Genomic DNA, 27,348 nt, shown 5'->3' on the forward strand with positions numbered 1-27,348 from the left:
AACGCTTCCAGCTCTCAGTTACAGCTTGAGGACTCCATTGCCGATGTTCCTAGACTGCGGCATCCTCTCTCTTTCTTCCTCTTAATTTTTCCTACCTTGTTTAGCGCGAGATCTCAGTTCCAGACTAGAGATCGTTACCGTCGCGGTCCTCAGACCAGCGAGAGGTGTAGGAAACCTTGTGTAGAGCAGGATCTCAGTCACAGATTAGAGATCGACCCAGTCGCGGTCCTCAGACCAGCGAGAAGCTTAGGAGAATCCTTGTAAACCTTTTCCCATCCTCTAACAATAGTCGACATACTGACTACTAATTTAAAAGCGTTTCGGACGTTTGAGAGTGATTCCCATACCCTTAAGGGCAGTCACAGATTGGCCCTTAATAACCGGCGCGCAGTCATCAGATTAGCGCGGAAATCCTGTTTAGCAGTTTCAGAATTGCTGAAAATCCTTTCGCAGCTGCAGGTTCGCGATTCAGAAATCCGACACCCGAAACCTCATCCTCTGAGCTTTAATTATCATAAAATTGAAATTGAAATCTTTAGCTAGCAGGTTCAGCTTGCTGAGAACTATATCGCGATTCACAGATCGCGAGTTATTGAACAAAACCCCATTAGTTACAGGAAGGAACAATCCTATTAACGAATCTCCATTCCCCAGTCCCGATAAAATATTCCCTATAAGTTACCTCAAACTCGGTATACCATATCCTGTACCTTATACCACTTACGCCTCTCCAATAATATTAATCTAATACCGGGTGCGCAGGTTCAGTCTGCACACCGACAGCCCACAGTCACAAATTGCGAAAACCGTAACAAAATTCTATATCATTCCTTGTTGGACTCCATCCCGAATTCCTCCACCTACAACCTTTATTCCGGGCTTGCAGGTACAGCTTTGCTCGCCGTCAACTCGCAGTTGGTTCAGATTGCTTACTACCTTTACAAATATAATTATTTGTGGGGATCTGATATCCGGATCCGTATCCTTGGTTAAGGTTACCTCAATCCTCCCTAACACCCAACCTGAATTTCAAGAGCCGAGGGCCGAATCGGCCAACAATGGCATGGGCACACACTCTTCCCTTCAAGTTAAATACCTCCCGCCAAAGACAGAGGGTAAAGAATCAGGATAGGGGGAGAAGTGTAGGTCCGGTATCCCCACCAGTCAGTACGGTCACCGACCCCGACCCATACCCGGCTGTAGCTAGTCCGCGTCGTAGCAATACTTCGCAATTATTAGGAAACCTAGAGGGTGGAATAGGACATTCTAATAACACCAGATTACAATCAATTTCCAGGTCTTACAAGTTTCTGTCCGCAAATATCAAAGATGTATTGTCAGCGTATAGCGTCAACTTATTTTGAGGTACAAGAGTAGAAATATCATTTATATATAGTATAAAAAGAAGAGGTCCCAAAATAGAACCCTGCAGTATTCCTGTGGATACTTCAACAAGTTTTGAAGTGGTTTGTTCCTGATCGCCTTGAATTGAAACATACTGATTTCGATCAGACAGATATGACTTTATGGGATCATTTGCTCTACCATTTATACCAAGGCCATTCAATTTATCTAACAACAGGCTGTGGTCCACGCAATTGAAAGCCTTTGATAGATCTAGCAATATTTACCATCTTCAATGTTTGTTATCAGTCCTTCAAAAATCTCTATTAGGGCTGAAGTAGTTGATTTCTGTTTTACAAAACCATGTTGATTGGGTGAAATCAGATTGTGCTTAACAAGGTAGGATACCAGTCTAGTGAGAATGATGGTTTCAAAAATCTTTAAAAAAGCTGTTAAAATTGAAATGGGTCTGAAATTATTTATGTCATGTCTGCTACCTTCTTTGAAAAGTGGAATAACTTTAGCTATTTTTAAAATGGCCGGAAATTCACCAGATTCGAGCATAGAGTTGACGATGCAAGATATTGGCTGAGCAATGGCTCTTTTACACTGCTTTAACACCCTTAAGGAGACATCATCATGACCAGTGCTATTTTTTGGCTTAAATCTATCGATAGTTTGTTAGATCTCATCTTCGTTAGATGGTATTAGGTAGAAGTGCTCAGATGGCGGAACTGGAACATTCTGGTTGCTTTTAGGAGTATTATTGGAATTCAGTTGTGTTTTATTTAAATCTTTACTTAATCTTTAAGCAACACTAGCAAAAAATTGTTAAATTCGTCTGCAATATGTCTTTTGTAAGTAACATGTTCATCCCCAATATGCAATATCAAGTCCTAGTAAGTCAATTTTTCGTTCAAACCCTTTACCTCTAAATTGATTTATTAGCCTCCAACTGGTTTTAGATCTATATGTTGAATTTTTAATTAAATTACCATAAAATTCTTTTTTTTCTCTGGTTACTAGCTGGTCATAATGATTTTTTACACTGTTGATAAGAGATGTATCTAAATTTGGTATTGCGTTTGCCTTCCCTGTTGCAAATTCAAGCACAGTTCTAATTTGTTTAATTTCTTCAGTCATCCAGTTACACCGCTACGTTTCTTCCTTTTCATCGTAGGTGAGGGCTTGGTCACCATAGGGCAATGAATATTATAATAGTGAAGAAAGGTTTGATGGAACAACTCATATTTGTTGTTTGTTACATTTTCGGAGGCAACAGCACTCCAATCTACAACTGACAAAGCCGCCTCAAAGCCAACCATATCATTGACACTGCAATTACGGAATGTAACATAGGAAATATTTTTTGCAATGGGAGTACAATTCGTAAAATTCAACACAATAGACTGAGCAGTGTGGTCCGATAGCCATGAGTGTATTACGTCTACATTTATATTAGTCAATGCGGAACTAGTAAATTATATTATCAATGGCCGTTTTACTAAGAACTGATATTCTAGTGGGAACTTCAATATTGTACCTCAAACTAAACTGATCCAGTAGATTCAAAAAAGCTCTACGTTGGGAAGAATCCATCAAGAAGTCAATATTGAAATCACCTGCACAGATTAATTTGATTCCCATATTCGCCGACAATTTCTCAAGGACATCAATCAGATTGTTGAAAAATAAGTTTATGTCACCATTTGGAGGCCAATAAATACCTAGAAGTACGTATATATCCTTATTTATATTGAACTTGGAACAAGCTAATTCAATGCATCCCTCTACAAAAATCATTTATGTTCATTTTAACTATGCTACGGGTCTGTTGATTACCGCACGTACTGAGGTATATAGCAACGCCACCCATACTCTTATCAACTCTACAATAATAATCAATTAGACGCATATTTTGTACATTCAAACAAGTTAGCTCCGTGTTTTTTAAACCGTGTTCAGTTAAAATTAGGAAATCCGGTCGTTCGAAGTCAAGGAATATTTCTAGTCTATCTATTTTGTTATTTAAAGATCTAATGTTCTGGTGTATAAATTTTATTTTCAGAGGCGCTGACTTATTTGTTTGAGCAGATAAGGCATCATTATTGACAAAATTCAACCGATATTGATTAGTATCAATACCGGCCAAGTGGTCTAGTTTTTTAAAGGAATAGGTTTATCAATTTGAATAGATGTATCTCTATTAAGTTCCCTCAAAATCTGATCAGCAATGTAGCGCTCACCCATGTTGTTCAAGTGAAGCCCATGATTTGTATGAAAGCGTCTCCCCAGCTTACCCAGCTCCAAAAGAGTGAAATTTCCAAAGCGTTTACACGTTTTTCGTATCTGAATATTTGCCCATTCAACCAATTTATTAACGCACGACCAAACAGGGAGGTCATACCTGTGAGGATCATCGAATACGAGAACTCTAGTATGTCTCAAATCTGACAGTCTCCTGCGTAAAACTGATATTAAATTCTTGGCCTCATTTCTGGCTATTTCGTTAGTTCCAGCAATAAATACAGCGGCATCCAGCGGACCTAAATCAGAACAGTCACCACCGCTCTCACTGGTCACATCTTGAAAAACAGCTCCCGGCTTAAGTGTACCTGTTACTTGACATTTTTCATTTTTGTCATTAATTAATTTATCAACGACATTACGACCCTGACTATCCATGAATAGTTTAATTTTTCTTATAGGATCAGAAGCTTTTGACTTGGGCAAAAGAGATTCTCTCTCAAGATTAACATTATTCATTGAAATAATCGGTTGTGGAAAATCACCAGTTGTAGCCTCAATGTCATCAGTCTGATGCTTCAAATAATTGACAATAGTGTTTAGTACATGCAATCTTTGTTCCTTAGCGTCAAATTTCCTTAATTTAAAATTATTATAAATACCGGGACAATTATTTTTATTTCTAATTTTAATGTAACTTTCAAGATGAAAAAGTGCAAAGATGCCGCAGTCGAAAGAATTTTGCTGCTGCAAACAATCAATATGAACCACTCTATCTGAATTGAATGTTGGTTTTAGCCTCTCTATTAAGATATTTAAAGATTTGTTATTATACTGTCGCAATGAGTCAAAATTATAAAACGTTTTGTCAATATGACCAAAGACAACCAGGCTCCAGTGAGAGCCAGTCCATCCATCCATACAATTATTGGTGCGACTGTCATTCAGAATGAATGCAAAATTTCTGTTTACACACGAATTTGAACTTAAAAAAGAGTGATCATAATCATTATCATTGACAATAAGTGATCCTACAACCGTGTCAACAACAATTAAATCCTTACAGCTAGAAAACATTTTCCTACAATATACATTTATGTCATTGTCCGTGAGTAATTTATCATTTATGAATGTATGTAATCGGTCAATTAGAGTTCCAGTAGGCGTACTGTCTCCAATTTTAACAGTCTGTGTAGTTGCATCTCTAGCAGCATCCAGGCGCTGCATCAATTGAATATCTAGATTGATTGATCTGTCCAAGGCCGCATTACGCTGAATCTCTAACTCCTCAAGACGAGATTTCAACAGTTCATTTTCACTTCTTAACTGAGAAAGTTCATCATTCAATGGACCAGATAGAAGGTTCGAATTATTATCGGATACCAATAGTGATTGATTGAAGTCAATATTTTGTTTCTCCACTTGGGTAGCCAAGCCATCAGTAACAAGGGACGGTGACGAAAATTCGGGTAAATAATGCGTTAAAATATTATCACAAGTGTGTGTACCAGCTAAGTCAACAATGCTATCACACGTTATATTAGTCTTTAAGGAAGCCGCGCACTCCTTATCAAGGCACCGCCACGTGATACGATTGCTAAAACTAGAGCTGAAAGATTTTCTGTATTTATGTCCTTTATATATAATTCCAGGTTTACCCTTTGAAGTTTGAAAAAGATTAATACTTTCCATTTCAATGAGAGTGAGTAATAAGCGTTGTCAGAGACAAAGACAACAGATAACACAAGTAATGAGAAGCTACAGATTTCCAACAATACTCTTGGTTGCTTTGGCAACGAGTTTCCCGCCAGAAAATCAAAAGTCCGCACAGCTGATCATACCAATTAACGGTTCAAAAGCACATTCCAATACAGAACTGTCTTATCTTATCACTTGAAATGAAACGGCCGAAAAGACGGTAAAATTTGTACAGTTCGACCCACCAAGATAAACATTCAGTGTATATATATATCTGTCATTCAAAAAGTTCCAAAATATATAGTATGAACAACAGGATCTGACATTGGATCTGACGCTGAAGTGAAAAATAAATTAGTAGCCGGTTGAGTCTTAGGTTATGTAGACAGTCGAAGATAAAATTTGTATTACCAGCAACTACTCACAATACACAAAGAATTCACTTGACACCAACAATAAACAACCACTATATGGTTCATAATAACGTAAGTAGAACTCATATATTATCCATCACAATTTAAAATAAACGTTAAAATGAAGAGCTACATGAAGAGTTACTTTCTCAATCCTGCGCCTGCGCCGCATCCCTATATTATTTGAAATATTTCAAATCAAATAAAAAATGTAAGCACTCGGAAAGTTTCAAGGCTTCTTCGTTACGACAGATGTATCAAATCTCACAGATGGTTTTTTGTTCTTCTGTCATACGATGTAGGCTTACTTGTCAAATCCTTGATGAATAATCGATTAAATAAAGTTTCATTTCTCTTGTTAAGAAAATGTAAATAATAATTATGGATTGATGTGAATGTGGTTTCCAATACCTTTCTTCCAAAATCTAATATACATTTTGAAGAGGTTTTGGTGGGAAAATTTCGTAATCAGATTGTTTGATTAGTAAGTTTGGATGCATTTTCATCATTTAATTAGATTCTACAATTAGATCCTTCCATCTTGTTTCTGCTTTTACTTTCAAGATGGACTCCTGCAATATCAGTATGCTGCAGTGAAATGTTCTTCCCATGATTTCTAATGGGACTATTTCCTAACAGCCCGATAGAGCGAGTATGAATTCTTACATAGCCTAATATTATCACTGAACCAGACACTATAATCTGATCTATAATCTGATATTGATACTTAAGAATACAGTTTTAAAGTTATATAGTAAAAATAGTTGAAACTTGATGAATATCCCCCATCTGGATAATTATTTTTAGCTGAGGTTCACCTTCCTGTAAGGAACGACACTCCCCACCAACTAAAAGCAATACGAATTTACGTTTTACCTTCCAATTGGAAAGAGCTCCTTTCCTCTGCTTGGCTCTTGTCTTGCTCTTGCTCTTGATGACCATGACGGCGCGTTGCTCTGTGCCGGGAGTCTCCCCGGGTCCCAGTTTGATGCTGTATTCCTGCAAATAGTTGTGGCAATCCTCATGGGGTACTGCGCGCTCCAAAGATACAACAATCTTCGCCCACTGAAATCATTTTCAATAATACTGTTCACATGTAATGCAGCCTTCAAGGAAGGTTGAAATTCACATTCAGTATTGCTTCTTTGAATAGTTTGGAGACTGAGAGGTCATCCTAATAGGCTAGTGTGTACTACAGAATTCACTCTACTCCAGTGTAATACGAGTATAATTCAGTGTAGAATTTTTTTAAATTAATGCAACTTGCTGATCTTACCTGCTTCATCCATTCTTTCTCGCTTTGTTCAATTACGTGAGCATATGTGTTGCCCATCATAGCAATCAACATGTTCAGTAGCAGGATAGGCACAAACACCATGAATATGGCGAATACTATCTTAGCCACTGACGGATATGTTGTGTTAGCCAGTTCTGCATACTGCAACAGAAATCATAGAGTTGAAAGCATCGTAACATAATAGATTATGTCAAAAGCGCTCGCAGGATATAATCTATGAGGGGGGGGTGGGGGTTAGGGCAAAATTGACCAAATTTGATAACAGCTTCAGCTTAGAGCTTGATACGAAGTTTCTTTCAAGAGGTGTTGGAAATTATTCCAGAAACATCACTATTTCACAGTGTTGTTCTTTATTGTTATGTTTACCAACTTTTATTAGGCAAAGGAAATGAATTTCAGACAAAAATATAATACACTAGAAAATATTCAATAGGCCTATATTCAATATAATACACTAGAAAATATTCAATACGTATTTCTTTTTCTAGGGTTGGGGGTCAACTACCCACCCCTACCCGAAGCTGCTGCGTACACTCATGATTCATGTTTTAGAATAAATTTTTCATATGCCCTGTTACGAGTATGCTAGTACAAAAAGGCCATAACATACAGTAATTCGAAGCTTCATAATAAACATGTAGGTATCAACACTTTCAGGTCATACTTGGTTCAGGAGTCGTATTGTTTCTGCAACTTATTGTCATTTATTAGAATGATACCAATTGGACAAAATCCTTGCAACATTGTTTGTATTTCATATCAATTCCAATTAATATGAATTAAGTAAATGTTAAAAGAATGTGTGTGAAAATCAATTGCAATTAAACTTTGAGTGTGACAAAAATTCTGATTGTGACTCGTTTCACCTACATTGTAATCTCCAAGGGTGATCTGGAAAAGCGCCATCCACGTTGTGGGGTAGGTGCCGTAAAGTGTATTTTTCACGCCAGGAAATCCTTTGTACACAAAAAAGAATGTTTGTGAAAATCCGAACAGCACTATTGTGTAGATTATTCCGAACGTCAACATGTCTCCAGTTATCATGCTGTACACCATTGTTACAAATGGCCCTGTGAGTCGCACTGCCCTGGACAAAAACGCATTTTCATCAATGTCACTGATTATAAACAAACTTCCTAGTCTCAAGTTCGAATTCGATATTGGATATGTTTCGATGTGTAAACATAATCCTTATCACTTTGATTGATCAAAATAGTTTGGCGAAGAACTTTTCAACTCATATTCAAATGGAATGGTGGGTTTATAAAATTATTTATCAAAGATAACCTACTTGAGGAAGCGATTGGTGTAGCGGTCGCGCAGATAAGCTATCTTTAAGACGAGTTGAGCTCCATGTGACAGCTACTACCGTTGAGAGGGTTCACTTTAAGAACCGAACTCTTCTCAATTTCATTAATAATTTATAAATCTATGAATCGCTTCCCGGTGGTTCGGAACCCAGCTAAAGCTGTAGGCTTACTCACTATCATCATCATCATCATCATCATCGTCTCATTACCCAAGCACAAGCCTAGAGCTCATATGGGCATTATCCTCAGCAGGAAATTTACATAACATGAGAAAAGCATATTCAAGTTTTGTTCCAATGTCACTAGACTCTAACGTGAGATAAATCTGCTACCCTATAATTCTGCTCAAATTGCGCTCTTTTTTGTGGACAAGGAATAAGGCTAGCTACAAACACATCGATTTTGGTCGTTCGATAAAAGATCGTACAAATTTTTACCGTACAACCAAAAATTGAAGTAGCTTTCAGACACATCGATTTTATAACTATTTTGATCGTGCATTTTTAATGATTCGCATCAGCTGTTTGCCATCTGTTTGCTATGTAGTAGTGAAGCCGATTGAACGTTGGACGTTCAAACAAAAAATATTTTATTTGGTGACGTGTACACACTGGCCACGGGAAAACATTGTTTGTGAAACTTAATAATATCTTCCGAAACTGTTTTAACAAACATATTTGTCGAACATTTGTTCAGTGTAGACACGGCTTTAGAATGTCATACTCGCATAAGAACCAGAAGGTTACCTTTTTAACAGAGCTAAGGAATCACTCACTCTTCCTGAGAAATTAAAGATCATGCCAACGGCTGGGTGAACTTTCTTTTTTGTCTATCAAGTATATTGATTTTCGAAACTTATTAAGACATTCGATATGGGGGTTGAAATACATCATGCTGTACTATCATACTCTCACACTGTAGCCCAGTAAAAACTCAATTGAAAAATCATGACTGCTAAATAATTTTGTAGTTTGATCAAATTATAAAAAATATACTATTTTTCCAGAAAATCAACCTCAATTCGAACTTCATGTATAATTGATGGACTAGAGAGGTTTTAAATGCCTATCGGTATTTCTATCGTGATTGGAGAATTCAACTTACCCTGCAAAAAACATTAAGAAAAACCATGATCCAGGTAATGCTACGACCAGAATAGCTTCTTCCATTAGTATATCTCCTGCTAGTCTGAACGGTATGCAGGCCAATATAAGGATATTCGATATAAGAAATATAGCTTTTGCAGGATCCTGAAATCAATATAAATTTAAAAGATATTACATTTCAAGATAATGCGAGAGAACCATTGAAGAGAGATATAGTGGGTAACAATAGTGTTGTTGTTGCTGATGTCGCTGGTAACAGCAACAGCAACACTATTGTTTTCTCTGGGAAATGGGATAGCCCTCTTGAAAGGAGCAAACAACTACTTTATTGGCACCATCCCTCTCCAAAAGTAATTGACAATGTTTGCCACCATGCAGACACTCCTTCTTAATTGCATATTTGCCACTTCTCGCACAGCAAAATTCAATAATTGAAATCCAATTTTCCACTGTGAGCGATATTACTTAGATTCCACAATTCATTTTTATTGATAAGGCCAAGTTATTCACATCTGTTACCTAACTAATCTACCTTCGATTTCAATAGTTATGAAATTATTGTTTCGAGTTGAACTTTTTAATAGGAACGATATTATTGTTTTGAAATAAGAATTTTAATTTGTTATGGTATCTTTTCTCATGATAAATACAATTTCATTGTGTCCATTAGAATAAGAACTTTTTCAACACAAAGACTCAGATTCCAGAATTGATGCCCACAGATTGAGAAAATAATAATTTGTGGTATATTCACTCTGATTTGATCTTCAATCAAGTTAAACGTTTTAAAGGTTACAAAATATTCCTGTACTTACTCTTGCAAACGTTTTCCACTTTTCTTCCAGTAATCGTTGAATGATTCCACCATCCAACATGTCCAGATGCTCTTCTTTTGTACCATTCAGTATTATAAATAGTGCTGAATTCCAATCTGCAATGATAATGTTTAAATATGACATTTCATCAATACTAGTTCAATAAATGAAATGATCTATGATGAAATACCATGGATACCATGAAAAATTGTTCATTAATTGGGATTTATTAAATGTAAATATTATAATATAGATCATTGAAATTGAATATTAGGCAACCTAGTTATCATTTCCAACCAAGTTTAGTATAGCCTACAAAAAACATTGAGTTGATTTTGTCTCTTGCCGGTCTTGGACGTCTGCTTTAATGATAAGCCACTTGTATCAGCGGTAACATGACTACAAAAATAAAGAAGGAATCATCACTGCATAACAATAGTTTTCTAAGATAGTTTAGACCAATGTACCCGAATATATTGGAAGGTATTCTATGTTCATTGGTTCAGATTGTAGTTTATAATTATTTTCACGATTCACTCACTAAATACATAGAGATTCAGTACTTGTTCTTCCATCGGGCAGGAGAGTGTCGAGTGCATTGAGCGGGTAGGCGGAGCAGGTGATGTTGCTGTATCTCCAGAACTCTCTGGCACTGAGCTCCAACATCTCCCTGAAGACTTCAGCGCGGCCCAACTTACAGGCCAGGGTGAGTGGAGTCAGACCCTCGTTGTTGGTGATGCCATTACTAGCTGGCAGTTTCGGGTGGCGAAGGGCATAGCCGAACATATCCTATTCGAATGAACACCAAACAATTTTAAAAGTTTGGATTTTTGTTTAATAATAATATCATTGTTAGAAGTTATCAAGGAAATTGTGATCAACAGATTCTCATGAATGGCGTGTGCTCTATTTAGATTAGAATTTTGAGAGTGTTAGATATTCTGAATGTGACTCTTCAGCACCAAAAAACTACAGTGAAACGCACAGGAAACCTCACCAAATTATAATATACAGAAAACTCTAGTCATAGGACGATTTTTTTATCTATGATTGTATTACGACTAGTATCTTTCAATAATTATTCAAATCTTCATCACGAACTGCTTGCTAATAATATAGCTCTGATCCATAATTTGAACTTTGAGCCTCTTTTGAATCCTGTGTTGTTAATCGAGAACAATAGTAGCGATCCCTTTATTTAATTGAGTGACTACAAGATGAGTTGGTTCGAATTGAATTATTGAAGCTTACTCCATGAAAAACACTCTCAAAACCTTATCTTATAAAATGCGTAATAAATTTTCTGTTTGATGACTGCACTTGAAATATTGTTGTTGAAAATATATTATTGATGGATAAATCATTTTTCTTCAAATTATAGACTGATTGTGCTGACTTTATTTTTCTATGTATTGAGATTATTCTACTTTATGAAATGAAATGAAAAAAAATCTATATTAGGCGGAGTTGAAGAATTTTTCACTAGAAGAATTCTCAGTAAGAAGATTTTACTAGATTCTCAAGATGAAACTTGGGTAATTGTTGATCATTCAACTACCGTTCAGCAAAAGTTCCTCAAACAAACCCACCCTACGATGTTTTCGCATTTCTCAGTGGTACATAATGTAACTTATTAAAATTCGATAGGCAAGCAAAATCGCTAATTGGAAGAATTTTATAGGTCTGAAGTAAAACAGCTATTCTATTATCGCCAAATGCGATAACAACAAATGAAAGATTAGATAATAACGGGTACCATGGCTAAAATTAGAACAGCCAAATAGAAAAGAATTTTATTAGCTACTTATTATATTATATAAAGTATTGGAAAATTTGAGGTTAGGCTTAAAATACCTACTGATCGGCGACCTAATAATTGATCAAGTCGTGTAATGTGAAATCTAGCCAGACACCTTGGCAAAAATTTGTTGTAAACTAATAGTATTCAACTAGAGGATTTTGGAAAGCACATGGCTAATTGTTGTAGAGGGAGAAACAACTTATAAATTCCAAAAATATTTATTATCTGTAATGAACATACATAAAACACCAAATAAAAATAAATTAGAATATTAAGGAAGTAGGATATTCCTAGGCGCATGGATACATTAGTGAATTTGCATGAACCAATCAAATTACAGTAATCGATGGGTGGCAATAAAGAGCCGATTCAAATGTATATATAAATATTTTCATAAATGATAAGAATTCGTAAATTATCTCTACTCAGTTTATGCATTGGATATGGTCGGAGAAATTATAAAATGTTATATGTAAGATATGGGTGATAATTTAGTAGATTGTCACGGACTATTTGATCCTTTTAATGGCATAGTAGTGAATTATTCAAATATATGTAAATTTGTGAATTTGTTTCGGAAATGGGATTGTAGAAAATAAGGGTAGGACCTGGCCACTTGCCTGCCAGATGCCACTATGGAACGACACTAAATTTTGTAGAGCACAAGACCCTTTATTAAATTGTACTTTTGAAAGACTTTGTTCGGACGTTATATGAATGTTCCCCGTTGTTGTCTGGCATTGTGTGGTGGAGGGGGCAATTGAAGGGTGATGCGTATAGCATAATAGTTGCCAGTTGCTGATTGACAGCAAATCGAACAGCTCACTTCTCGTAATGTCGACTTTTGCAAAGTGATCTATTGATTTATTGTGATTTATTTCAAGTGTTGTCTCGTCTCGAATCGTGATCTGGACCTGGGATCCTAGAAGCAAGGAGGATTTGGACATGAAGGTAGGCCTATGTTATTGTGCACTTAGCCATTTAAATTGTTCAACTTGCTACCCGACGCCAGACAACTCCAATAGGTTCTCGATGTAATTGATACAGTCCACAAACCAGAGTGCTGTTTGAGCCAGCCTCTGTCGAATAAACATGGTCCAACCGTCCGGGATTGATTTGTTAATCGAATTTGAATAGGACATAAGTTTGAAATAGTCTAATAGGTTTGTCGTTTTTTATGCCTATTTTATTCATGGTTTTTCTGTGTATATGGCTTGTCTTTGTCGTTGTAGATGAATATACGCTTCATTTGTGGTATTCTTAAAAAATTTGGGCTCAATTTGAGTTGGAAATTGATAGAACAAGTAATATTTTTGTAAATAATTGTGTCGTAGTATTATTGCATAAGATTGGTGCATTGGCACCACAAGGCTGGACTGGCAAGTTCTTGTCAATAAGTAGAGAAAGACTTATAAGTTACGTTGTCTAGCTGTAACAGTAACTGGAACTGTTACTTTTTTCAAAGGATACTTGCACTTATTCGCATTGATTATTGTCGTTACTTCGTTATCAAGAGCAGTTATTGTTTGTTCCAATGAGTATCGATACAGTAGTTGAAGTGCTGGCTAGTAGGGATGGGTATCGATACATCGATGTTTAAAAACATCGATGTTTCAACATCAAACATCGATGTTTTTAACATCGATGTTTACTGTTTGATGTTTTTCACTTATCGATGGTTTTACCTAGACATCGGTCATCCGATGTTTTTCCCAACTAAAATGAATTTTTCATTCAGGCTCTCTGTATTTTCATGAGAGACTGTTGGATACTCTTGAAGATTTGCATAACTTCTGTAGCTCTTGTCAAGGTTAGATACTTATTTAAAATTAAACAAGAGGTCGGATTCTTCGTTTCTTAGGAAGAAACAGTATTTACTCTCCTTGCCCTATTACCATAGGTAAGGAAAGTATTGCTTTGCGAAAAAAATTAAGGTACCACAATATTTCTAAATTTCTATACGTTTCTAGATCCCCTGAGTCCAAAAAAGTGGTTTTTGGGTATTGGTCTGTATGTGTGTGTGTGTGTGTGTGTGTGTGTGTGTGTGTGTGTGTGTGTGTGTGTGTGTGTGTGTGTGTGTGTGTGTGTGTGTGTGTGTGTGTGTGTGTGTGTGTGTGTATGAGCGTATGTGCGTCTGTGTACACGATATTTCATCTCCCAATTAACGGAATGACTTGAAATTTGGAACTTAAGGTCCTTACAATATAAGGATCCGACACGAAAAATTTCAATCAAATGCAATTCAAGATGGCGGCTAAAATGGTGGAAATGTTGTCAAAAACAGGGTTTTTCGCGATTTTCACGAAAACGGCTCCAACGATTTTGATCAAATTCATACCCAAAATAGTCATTGATATGCTCTATCAACTGCCACAAGTCTCATATCTGAAAAAATTCCAGGAGCTCTGCCCCATCTATGCAAAGGTCGATTTTAGGTTCCCAATTATCAGGCTTCAAATACAATTTAAACAAAAAAAATTAAGTGGAAAAGATTGAGCATGAAAATCTCTACAGAAAATGTTCAGTAACATTTTCACCTAGAATTGAAAATGTTCTTATTTCAATTGCAAACTGTTGGCAACTGTTGTTACTTGATTCTATAGGATAAATATTCACTATGAAGAGATAGCAGACTTCGTGTGTTGTCCTGTCACCAGCTGGCGTATTTCTTTGAATTATAGTAGACTGTGATGCGCGTGAACACTAGCGTCAGGTGATCAATTTTCATAACGGCAAGGAAAGTTCTGTAAGTGTGCCACACCAGATTTTTCTTATTGCAAGTGCTTTCCTCAACATACGTTTAACACCAATTAATCTAGCTCTGGAATAGAGGTCCTCGTATTGTAAGGAGTGTAGATATCCATATAAATAAACTTTAATAATTTCCATAAACTATCAGGTATTGAATGAATACGATATGAGTAACAATGATTGCTAAAATTAGCTTAGGATGAAATTCCAGACAGAATCTTCGAGGATATCCCAAGAGGTTTCTGACTTAACTATGAAGTTGACAAATCTTGTAAACTACCTATAATAGAGTTAATGTATCTTTCTAGTCACAACCTGACTTCAATTATTCGACTGAATAATACTGAATTCCACAAGTCCAAAATTGCTGTAATTCCAGTTAGTAACTGTTAAAATATTGGAACAATAGCTCCAGATAAAATTGTAGTCACTTTAGAAGTTTTTTGTACTTTTAAGTATTTCGAGATTATAAAAAATATACCAATGAATCAATCAACTTCCAAAATAATTGAGTTATATCTATACAAAATAATAAACTAATACTCTGTAAGCTTATTAACAGAAGTGTTGTGCTTTTTGTGTAGTTGAGAAGTTGATATTGTGGTAATTATTCATATTGAATGAAAAAGACTAAGAAATTGTCAAAAAACCACTGATTTATTGATAATTAGAAAGACCGGTTTCGGTTATTACACCATTGTCAATCTCTGATAAACCATAAACAATCTCTGTTTATCAGAGATTGACAATGGTGTAATAACCGAAACCGGTCTTTCTAATTATCAATAAATCAGTGGTTTTTTGACAATTTCTTAGTCTTTTTCATTCAAGAAGTGTTGTGGGTTCAATTAAATTGATTTCACCCTGTTTTATCATTTTTATCAAGAATAAGTGTAAAGTATCATATACTGTAAATTGTATCATTTTCACTTTATTAATACTAATAAAAATCTATCCATTCATAGTTTCTTATGCTTTTGAGTATTTATTTATTCAAAATTATTAAATTTTGAGATAAAAATTCCTAAGTGAAAAAAAGAAAATGGTAGCTATAAGGATAACCGCTGAGTTTTGGATACTTCAAATACGACATTTGCAGTCTCCTATCATCCAGGAACAATACCCCAGAATGTTCGACACTACTTCTAAAATACTCTGTATAATAGTCTTCGTAGTATCATCCTTAAATGTACGGCGATGCGTCGATGTTTAAAACATCGATGTTTAAAAACATTGATGTTTACTGTTCGATGTTTTTCACTTATCGATATTAAGGTGAAAAAAACATTGATGTTCAAAACATCGATGTTTTGTCTTTCAATACCCATCCCTACTGGCTAGGCTTGCATGATTAGATAAGCTAGCCATTGTTTGTTCCATTGTGTCGCCTGCTCTCCTGTTTTTCCTCTTATTCTTGTTTGGTTCTTTGTCTCACTCTCTCTCTCGACGAGCGCTCACTGTTATTGCCTCACTATGGGTGTTATCGAAGACTTGACGTTTCAAAGAGATGCATTAATTCGTAAAATAAAACGGATTAATGAAATTGCCGAAGCTGTCAAAAAGGATCCGAAAAATAAAAAAATGAAGAATTTATTGAAAGTTATGGGTGAGCATATCGATCACCACCAGGTGGAGTTCAATGATATAATAGATAAGATGCAGAGCTACTATAACAAACAAAATCCTCGATTGAAAACAACTGAGCTTGAAAATTTTATGAGCCAATTTGATGAGTTTTATTTCAATGTCAAGGCTATTCTCGAAACCTTACCATCTACTCAAACAAATTTGAATATTAGTTCTTCCAATGTAGCTTCTTCACCTACAACTGGAAATATCTCATCAGTTGCCCTACCTAAGCTTCCTTTAATGACTTTTGACAGTGATTTGAAAATTTGGAGTCAATTTAAAGATTTATTCGAAGCCACGATTCATAATAATGGTCAAATTGCTGACATACAAAAACAGATGTATCTTCGGTCTGTACTGAGAGGCGATGCACTGTCAGTCATTTCTGTAGTCCCATTGACAAGTGATCATTATGCTGAGGCATGGAAAATATTATTGAATCGCTACAATGACTCTTACAAGCTGACTGACGCATACTTGCGAGCAATTTTTGATATGCCAGCAGTTAATAAGCAACCAGACTCGCTACGAAAATTCATCACTCATTTAGCTGAGTATATTGCAGCACTAAAACCAATTGGTCATTCACTTAATGACTGGTCGATTCCGTTATTATTTGTCTTACGTAAAAAACTGACTGAAGGATTGAGAAAGAAGTGGCAGAGACTGCTAAGAAATGGAACAGTATCCGATTTGAAAAACTTCCAAATATTTTTGAATGATGAAGCTGTTATTTTGGAGGCTACCAAATCCACTGATTTATTGGGGTCATCTACATCGTCAGAAGCCTCCTCACATAAGCAGTTTGGGAAATCAAAACCCACCATGGGAAATTACAAAGCTTCAGCTATGATTGTTAAATCGAAATCGGACGAGCTGAAATGTATTGAATGTAATAATTCTCATGAACTGGAAAATTGTGAAGTGTTCTTGAATCTCAAACTGTCTGATAGATTAAAACGTGTAAAAGAATGGAAACTATGCAAATGCTGTTTATTAGCAGGGCACTTTATTAGAGATTGTAGAAGAAGGAAGCCGTGCAGTCACTGTAATTCGCATCACCATTCACTCCTCCATTTAGAGCCGAGACAGCCGCCTGTTGAAAACACCAACACATTGGCCGGTAATAAACAAATGAGCAGGGTAGATGGGCATGACGTCGCTGATCAAAGCCATCAAACATTTGTTACTGACTCAGCTAAGAAAGTAATGTAAAAATAATGTAAATAGTTCCTCAGTATTGTTACCAACTGTTAAATTGGGAGTTCGAGGTAATCAAGGCAATTATCATAAGGTCAAAGTGTTATTAGATAGTGCAAGCACCGAGTCATTTATTACAAGGCGATGCATGAAAAAACTGGGTTTAGTGGTACAGAAAACACACAGTTTGCCAATCTATGGATTATCTGATACTATACTGGAAGTGACAGATGAAATTGCTAACTGTGAATTTGAAACACCGAACTCCCCTTCATTAAAAATTACCGCGTCGGGAGTCAACAAAATAGCAGCTACAAATCAGATAAAAAATGCGTACTGGGCACATATTGAAGGACTGGAGCTAGCAGATTCTGAATTTTTCCTTTCAGAGGAGGTTGATATTTTATTGGGTGCTGAATACTTCCCCTTCATTCTGACTGGAAGAAAGGTGATTGGTCCAGCGGGTACACCATCTGCCCTAGAAACTGTATGGGGCTACTGCCTGATAGGTAAGGTATCAGAGAAGAGTTCTACTATCTCAAATAATCTGTGCATGTATTCCAATGCTAATTTAGAAGAGTTGGTGAAGCGATTTTGGGTCGTAGAAGAGCCACCTAGGACAAAAAAAGTATTGGAAAGTGGAATGGCTTGTGAAGAGATATACAAATCAACTGTTTGTCGTTTGAATACTGGTAGATACATTGTAGAATTACCATCCAAGAAGACAAATACAAGTGAGATATCGGGATATCTTGAAGGTAAAACTAATGTTGGAGAAAATGTTTCCATGATTCGAGAAGAAGAATTGGGAGATAATTTAGAAGAAGTTCCAGGTAAACAAGGTATAGCCTTCAACAGTTATTTACTGATTAACGGTAATTTAGGGAAAGAGTTAAAAGTGATTCATAGTCCACATGGAATCAAACCAATGGGAAGACCCATACCGAAAAAGGAAATTGGAGAAGGTGTTTTTGAAAGGGGGAAACGAAATTTGGAAGAGTTAGATGATGATAGACAGGGTAATGTTGAAATAAAATGGACAAAATCCGAAAAGGGAGAAGAAATGAAAGAGTATACTCTAACACCTCTGTCGTATGGTATATCATCATCGCCATTTCTTGCCATTTGTACTAAGCATCATTTTATTGAAGATGAAGAAAAAATATTCGCTGCAGCTTTTGAAGCCTTACGGTTTTCTACTTACATGGATGATATAGTTACATCAGTCTCATCAATGGAAGCAACCAAGCAACTGCAGCTTACTGAATTGTTAAGCAAAGGGAAATTTGAATTGCTAAAGTGGGCCAGCAATCGTTCTACCATTCTATCAAATCTCCCTCCAGAGCATCGCACTATTGATGCAAAAGATTTCACTTTGGAGTCTGATAAAACCATTAAAATTCTTGGCTTCCAATCGAATCCAATTGGTTACTACCTCTCCTACAGGGTGAAGGTTCCATCCAGTCTAGCTACAAAACGAAATGTTTTATCAACTTTAGCACAAATTTTTGATCCATTTGGACATTTGACACCTTTCATGCTTACCTTCAAGAGTATTATTCAATGTCTATGGCAATCGGGATGTGACTGGGATGATATAGCATCCGTGGAGGTAGTGAAGAAATGGGAGCTTTGTGTGGTTGTCCTAGTAGCTAGATTATTACATGAAGTTCAAGAAGTGCTTTCAAAAATTATAAACATAGATTATATTGCAGCTTGGACTTATTCAACTGTGGCAGTGAGTTGGATTCGGTCTTCACCTCATCGTTGGGCTAGGTTTGTGGCAAATCGTGTAAGTCAAGTACAGGAACACCTGTCTACAGAGCAATTGAGATATGTGTCAACCGAATGTAATCCAGCTGATTGTGCTAGTCGAGGACTATTGCTCAATGAGTTAATTGGTAATTCTCCGTGGTGGAATGGTTCTGATTGGTTAGACAAACCACTGGAGTGCTGGCCACACCAAACCCACGGTAATGATGATGAAAATTACAAACAGATTGAATTGGAAGCAAGAAAAATTACTCTAGCAACAGTAAAGACTCAGAGGAATCAATTTGATCGGTGAACTTGAGAAATCGATGGAGTTTACTCAAAAGAATTGTATCCTCATTCTGGAAAAGTTGGCCATTGGAGTATGTATCTAGCTTGCAAACCCGAACAAAATTGTACAGAAAACATAGTGATGTTAACATTGGACGTATGGCTCTCTTAAAGAAAAGTAACCTACTCCCTCTTCACTAGAGGCTTGGTTGAATAACGAAGATATTCCCTGCACAGGATGGAGTTGTGAGAGTGGTGGAGGTTCAGACTGCAAAGAGAAGTCTAACTAGGGCTGTCAATAGAGTATGTCTCCTCCCTATTGATGAAGATTAGGCCTTATTGAAGGGAACTTCAATAAGTTTAGTGGTTAGTTTTTTTTTGTTTCTTGTTTTACATGTGGGAAAGGTTCCCAAGTTGCTTTGTTTCTTGGTTTTATCTATATTGGTTGTATATATTCATTATTTCTCGTCCCATCCTCACCTTTCCGTGGGCCTCCTACTCCTTTTGTATTAGTCTCCTCAATGGCCCCTGAGGAGTGAAGATATTTTTTTCCTAGTTCCCCTAGAAGGGTTCGTTATAGGTGGTTTTTGTTTTTTTTTTGTTATTGGAAGTTCTTCCAAGGTGGGCAGAATGTTCGGACGTTATATGAATGTTCCCCGTTTTTGTCTGGCGTTGTGTGGTGGAGGGGGCAATTGAAGGGTGATGCATATAGCATAATAGTTGCAAGTTACCGATTGACAGCCAATCGAACAGCTCACTTCTCGTAATGTCGATTTTTGCAAAGTGATCTATTGATTTATTGTGATTTATTACAAGTGTCGTCTCATCTCATATCGTGATCTGGACCCGGGATCCTAAAAGCAAGGAGGATTTGAACATGAAGGTAGGCCTATGTTATTGTGCACTCAGCCATTTAAATTGTTCAACTTGCTACCCGACACTAGACAACCCCAAAAGGTTCTCGATGTAATTGATACAGTCCACAAACCAGAGTGCTGTTTGAGCCAGCCTCTGTCGAATAAACAGACTTAAAGTTTAAATTCATTAATTAATTTCTTATAAGACTTAGTGATGCTGCATTAAAGCAAAAGTCATTTGAATATTTATTTATTCCCTTGGAGAGGACGACTTCGGCCACCAAAAATCCAGGACGACCAGGAAATTCAGATCGCCGCCAACATCTTATAAAAATTCAGCACGTGAGTGATGAATTATCGAAATATATAAAGTTAGGGCGCCCTCAGTGCTTCGAGTGAAACAAATATAAAAAGCTAGCTCGTCGAAAAAGTTATAAATATTTAGAATTATTATAGAACTTGCGCAAGTCTTAAAAAGGTAAAATAGACATATTTTATTGGATAAGAGTTGTATCAAATTTATATGTCTAGAGATGCACAGATTAAAGGAGTATTTAAATTCAATATTATAAATGTACATATGCTCACTCAATCATTGATTTTATTTAGCGATTTGTAAAGATTTAATTTAGCTCTTGTTCACTGGATAAATTGATTTATTTATTTCCATCAGAGGCCGAACCTTAAGCCCTGATATATATATATATATATATAAATCATATATATATATTTTTTTATTTTTGCATTACTTGAAAATGGCCAAAGTAGATGGAAACTAATCGTTGAAATGATTTTTATATATATATATATATATATATATATATATATATATATTATATATATATATATATATATCTATATATATATATATAAATATAATATATATATAATATATATTTCCTGATATATATATATATATATATATATCAGGGCTTAAGGTTCGGCCTCTGATGGAAATAAATAAATCAATTTATCCAGTGAACAAGAGCTACATTATATCTTTACAAATCGCTAAATAAAATCAATGATTTAATCTGTGCATCTCTAGACATATAAATTTGATACAACTCTTATCCAATAAAATATGTTTATTTTACCTTTTTACCTTTATTATATATATATATATATATATATATATATATATATATATATAATTGAGAAATATACTGAGATCTATAGATATTAATATATTTATGATTTATCAATTGATAATATTTCATTATTTTTGGAAAGGAGATATACAGTGAGATTTTTAAATCGACAAGCAGCAGCAAGTCAATACCTTAGCAGCATGCATAAATGCATACGATTAATGATTTAAAAGCACATGGTAACGTTTCGTGCTGAAGAACTAAAAAGTAGTGAGCCAATCTGTGATTTTTTATTTTTGATATATTTGTTCTTATTTTTATTATTTGTGCTTGTTGCTCTATATATTTCTACATTTATTTGGTCTTTGATATTTACTTGTACAATATATGTATCAAATTTTTTATGGTGTATCCTTTATTTATTTCTCCACTTCCATGCATGACCAACCTCATATTTATTTATCGAATTATCAGTATTGAAATATTAAGAAAATTGCCATCCGATTTTATTCTTCACCGAATAAGTTGGCTTAGTCAGCGATATTTAGCATTGATAATCAAATCTTTGGAAATAATACGTTCCAGAAATTTATATAAATTGTCCAAGATCAGTGAACTGCGGGAGCTCCTGGGAAAGCCTATAAGAATTTTGTCTAAGTTGTATGCTAAGAACCACAACCAGAGTCATATAATTTTGTACTCATGCTTTACCGACTGCAGCCAAGCCAGGCAAACCGTTATTCACAAAAATAACGTCAGAATAACAAAAACAATCTGGTGTGGTGTACTCATACAGCTTTCCTTGCCGTTATGAAAATTGATCACCTGACGCTAGTGTTCACGCGCATCTCAAGTCTACTATTCAAAGATCTGAGCCAGCTGGTGACAGGACAATAACGCTGGAGACACACGAAGTCTGCTATCTCTTCATATCATAGTAAATGATTCAAGAATGAATGAATTCATGATTCGTGAATGAATAAACAGTTGCCAACAGTTTGCAGTTGAATAATCACATTTTCTCGAATTTCGAGCTTATTTTTAATTTCTGGTAAAAATGTTACTGAACATTAATTGTAGAGATTTTCATGCTCAATCTTTTCCACTTAAGATTGTTTGTTCAAATTGTATCTAAAGCCTGATAATTTGGATCTAAAATCAAACTTCGCATAGATGGGACAGAGTTCCTGAAATTTTTACAGATATGAGACTTGTGGCAGTTGATAGAGCTTATCAATGACTATTTTAGGTATAAATTTGATCAAAATCGTTGAAGCAGTTTTCGATAAAATAGCGAAAACCCTGTTTATGACAACATTTTCGGCATTTTAGCCACCATCTTGAGATGCATTTGATCGAAATTGTTCGTGTCTGATCCTTATATTGTAAGGACTTTAAGTTCCAAATTTGAAGTCATTCCGTTAAATAGGAGATGAGATATCGTGTACACAGACACACATACACTCATACACACACACACACATACAGACCAATACCCAAAAACCACTTTTTTGACTCAGGGGTTCTTGAAACGTATAGAAATTGGGGTACCATATTTTTTTCGGAAAAACAATACTTTCCTTACCTATGGTAATAGGGCAAGCAAAGCAATAAAAGAGTTATCTGAGAATTTCCATCATCATTGATGTGACTGTATAAAGGATTTTCCGATATCATATATCATCTGTTAATATAACCCTTAAGCTAGTTACACACACATTGATTTTTGGAGGTACGATTTTTTCCCGTCTCCATGATTTCTATCAGATTAAACGGAACTAGACAACCATTATCTGTTTGATAACATCTGTTTTATCTTTTAGAATATTGATAAGGACGGCAAAAAATCGTACGTCCTAAAATCGATGTGTGTGTAGCTAGCTTAACTTTGCTGTGCAGGAAAAATAAGGGCAGTCTATTCCATTCTATTGAACTGTAGGGGGAGTAGCAGTTCATGCTATCTCTGATAGCCGTGATTGTACTGTGGCCAGGGGGTTACTCATTTACTGACAAACCTCAACAAGCCTCGAATTTAGGACCTGGAGTTTCGTATCTCTATTCTATTCCGTCATATTTTGAATGAGTGTCAAGTAAGTTAGAGCATGGATTGAAAATGTTTGATTTGTATGTAATAGGCTATTGACCAGCTTGTCGCAGACGACGACCATGTGCAGTATCATGTTGCCGAAGGAGTCCTGGTGGTCAGGGTGGGCGCCACTGTCCAGCAGCAGGTTGTAGACACTCTCGTTGGCGCAACAGGCGGCCCACGCCAGGGGGAACTCGCCCAGGTAGGCCAGGCCCTCGTAGTCCGTGTGCCGGCTTGGCCTCGCCCGCTGCTGGTCTCGAGGCAGGAAGAAGCTGCCTGCAACCACACTCAACCCAATCATTCCCCACTTCGATCATCAATCCTCAACTCATTTTAATTAATTGTGTTCTGTGTATCAATAAATAAAATAATAAATCCCGAAAAAATCTTGTTACTATTGTCTTTCTTGGTTCATCACTCACACCTCCACTTGGGGTAGATTGGCTGATTGGGTTGTCGTATCGAGAATAAGCCAAATGGAGAGTTCCCTGTCCTGTCGTGCCGTGCCAACTCGTCTGATAAATCGTATCGTGTGTTTCTAGCCTTTTTTTTTTTTTTTTTTTTTAAGATTACGTCCTAAAGACTCCAGTCATGGAGTATAAGACAAGTCATGTTATTACATAATAATTCTAACACTAAGTAGTTCAACCTAGTTTAGGTTTGAAAGGAATTCTTGTACACTATAAAAAGCTCTATCAACTAAATATTTTTTAATTTGTTTTTTGAAAATCTTCAAATCATCATTACTTTTCATGATTTGAGGTAGCTTGTTATAAAATTTCCTACCAATATAATCTGGTTTTTGTTCAAATAACCTACTATTGTGACCCATTATATGATAATCTGCTCTGTTTCGCTTATTATACTCATGAACATCTGAATTCTGGATCACACCACTCGTTTTCACATGCATTACAACTTCATATACATACAAAGATGGCACAGTTAATAGACCAAGCTTTTTAAATAAAGGCCTACAAGAGTCTAACCTATTCACTTTCTCTATACATCTGAGTGCCTTCTTTTGAATCTTAAACACCCTGTCCATATTTTGTTGAGATGAATTACCCCATACTAAAATAGCATACCTAATATGAGATAGTAAAAGTCCATGGTAAGCAGTTAACAGTAGTTTTTTATCATTCAGCCTAGCAAGCTGCCGCGGGACAAATACCCCAGATGATATCTTATTACATATCCTCTCAATGTAAGGATGCCATGTTAATTTCCTGTCCAATAAAATTCCCAAGAATGCTACTTTCTCTTCTTGGTCTAATTCATTTTCCTCTACAAACACATTTATTTCTCTATCCTCTACTGAATTATATTTACTTTTGAATTGTAGGAATTGACATTTCTTACTATTAATTGTTAATTGCCTTTGCTTCAAGAATTGGACAATTGACTGTACTCCAGTAAAAGCATTTATTTCTAGACTATCTAATAAATAATTGTTAAAGATAAGCGATGTGTCATCAGCAAACAACAGAGCTCTGTGATCTTTTAACTCTTTTGGTAATTGGTTCACATACAACAGAAACAGTAAGGGACCCAGAATTGAGCCTTGAGGTACTCCAGCCTGGACCTCCAGTTTTTGAGATTTAATTTTTACTATTTCATTCCCATCCACCTTGGTAAGCTCAACACACTGGTCTCTACCTATGAGATATGATTCAAACCATTTTAGTTCTATACCATTCACACCTACAGTTTTTAGTATTTCCAATAATATTCTATGGTTCACACTGAAATCTCCCACTACTATAACATTTGTGAAACGAACAGTTGTAATTTCCAAAAGTGTATGGAGCAGCTCACAAAATTTTTGCCAGTCTCCATTTGGTGACCTATAGATACCTAACACTGCTACCTCAAATCGATCATCAATTTTTAACCTTAGTCCCGTCACCTCTAAATCCATCTCAACAGAAAATCTCTTAACAAAATCCAGTTCATAAGTTTGGGTATGTTTAGCATTGCTAGTGAATATACATACACCACCACTTCTATGAGCTATTCTACAAAATTCTGATCTCAGTGAATAGCCTGAAATCCTAACTTGATTTATTTCCTTTATTTTTAAGCCATGCTCTGTGAAAATAACAAAGTCAGGATCCTCCTGTTTAAGAAATACTTCTAATCTGTCAATTTTGTTGCGAAGATACTGAATATTTTGATGATAAATACTAAAAACCTTACCATCTTGTGCTACTCTATCTCTAGCATTTGTAGCTATTTCCCTTTCCCTGTTTTGAGCCAATTTACTAAAAAATCGTTATTTGTTTTTTTGACTGTTTTTAGACCAGAGGATTGCAAACGGCTTTCAATCAGCTCTGCCAATCTATTACAAAAGATTACTTTGCCAGATCGATTTAGATGCAACCCATGATTAGTGAAGTTATGTCTTTTCAGCCTTTCATTTAGAAAGAAGCCTAAGGTTGTGTGTCGTGTCTCTAGAGAAGTGTGCTCACAGAGAGCGTTCAGGCGTGCAGAGTTCCACATCAGTTAGTAAAATAATGGAGTTAATTATTGAAATAGTAGGAGAGAAAAACGCTTATCGTATTTCTAATTGAAACTGTAGCTACGTTTACAAGTTTCATGTCTGATATTATCTTGTTTTTCTTCAATTCATCTTCAATTTAGAAATCCAACTATAGTCCATACAAAATAACTTCCGACTTGGAGGGATATGCGGAACAGAGAAAAGTACAGCGGCAGCGATGTTGCCTTGCTAAAGCGTCCAGCGTTCTGTTAGTCATTAGTGAGTGTTAAGGTGCGTACAGATTTACGCGCCGCGAACACAAGCAATTCACTTTTAATCAGCTGATGCCAAGCTTTTTATATATGTATCTCACCGTTTCTATAAAAATGCAGATATAATCAGCTGATTAAAAGTGAATTGCTCATGTTCGCGGTGCGTATATCTGTACGCACCTTTATACTGCTCATGATCTGCATAAGTAGTTTCCTCTCTGAAAGCACAGAGTCGACTGAATCTAATCGACAAATTAGCGTTTGTTTCTATGATTCTATTCATCACTGTAATTGGCTGATCTCCCTCCATTTCTCTGCTCCACAAGTTGGAAGTTATTTTATATGGACAATAAACCGCTTGTATTTGACTGTTGCCATTCTGTACATAGAAAGAACCGCAGAGCTTGGAACGACTGACTACTCTCTGTGTGCATACACCCCACATTAATGAAGTAGTTGAACTATGATAATTGTCTGTTTTAAATTATTTTACTGATAATACTCATATTGATATTCATTTCTGTTCGTATAGTAACTTCCTGTTTTAAAATAAGAACTTGCCTATAGCTCTTTGCATGACATTGGCACCTGCTTCCACTAGTTCCTGGACAAGTTCATTGTTGAAGTATGCTATGGCCAGATGAAGAGCACTGGCTCCTGCAACCGATTCACAATAGAATAGAATTTATTCACAAACAAAAATATTTTTTATAAAATACCGTCATTCATTAAAAATAAAATTGAATATATGATACATAGACACAATCAAACACTTATGCGATAAAATCACATCATAGCTTCACAGAAAATAGAAACAACGAGAAATAGAAAATACAAATAATTCTTGTTTCTTCACTCCATGATAGCATACAACTTTTCAAGTTGGCTTATTCAGTAGCCTGGGAG

General features: G+C 35.9%; 1 protein-coding gene across 1 annotated transcript in view; it reads right to left on the bottom strand.

Moving 5' to 3' along the window:
- Window positions 1-27,348, bottom strand: part of LOC111044938 — a 105,458-nt gene that overhangs the window by 65,404 nt on the left and 12,706 nt on the right. The window contains exons 5-13 of the mRNA XM_039431924.1: window positions 27,000-27,099; window positions 23,747-23,960; window positions 10,794-11,019; window positions 10,227-10,346; window positions 10,170-10,180; window positions 9,414-9,559; window positions 7,870-8,086; window positions 6,979-7,140; window positions 6,579-6,767 (exon numbers count right to left, since the gene is read on the bottom strand). Coding sequence (XP_039287858.1) covers window positions 6,579-6,767; window positions 6,979-7,140; window positions 7,870-8,086; window positions 9,414-9,559; window positions 10,170-10,180; window positions 10,227-10,346; window positions 10,794-11,019; window positions 23,747-23,960; window positions 27,000-27,099 — 1,385 coding nt within the window. The remainder of the gene's footprint in view (window positions 1-6,578; window positions 6,768-6,978; window positions 7,141-7,869; window positions 8,087-9,413; window positions 9,560-10,169; window positions 10,181-10,226; window positions 10,347-10,793; window positions 11,020-23,746; window positions 23,961-26,999; window positions 27,100-27,348) is intronic.

Source organism: Nilaparvata lugens, chromosome 7, assembly GCF_014356525.2.
Source record: "Nilaparvata lugens isolate BPH chromosome 7, ASM1435652v1, whole genome shotgun sequence".
Classification (NCBI taxonomy): Eukaryota; Metazoa; Arthropoda; class Insecta; order Hemiptera; family Delphacidae; genus Nilaparvata; species Nilaparvata lugens.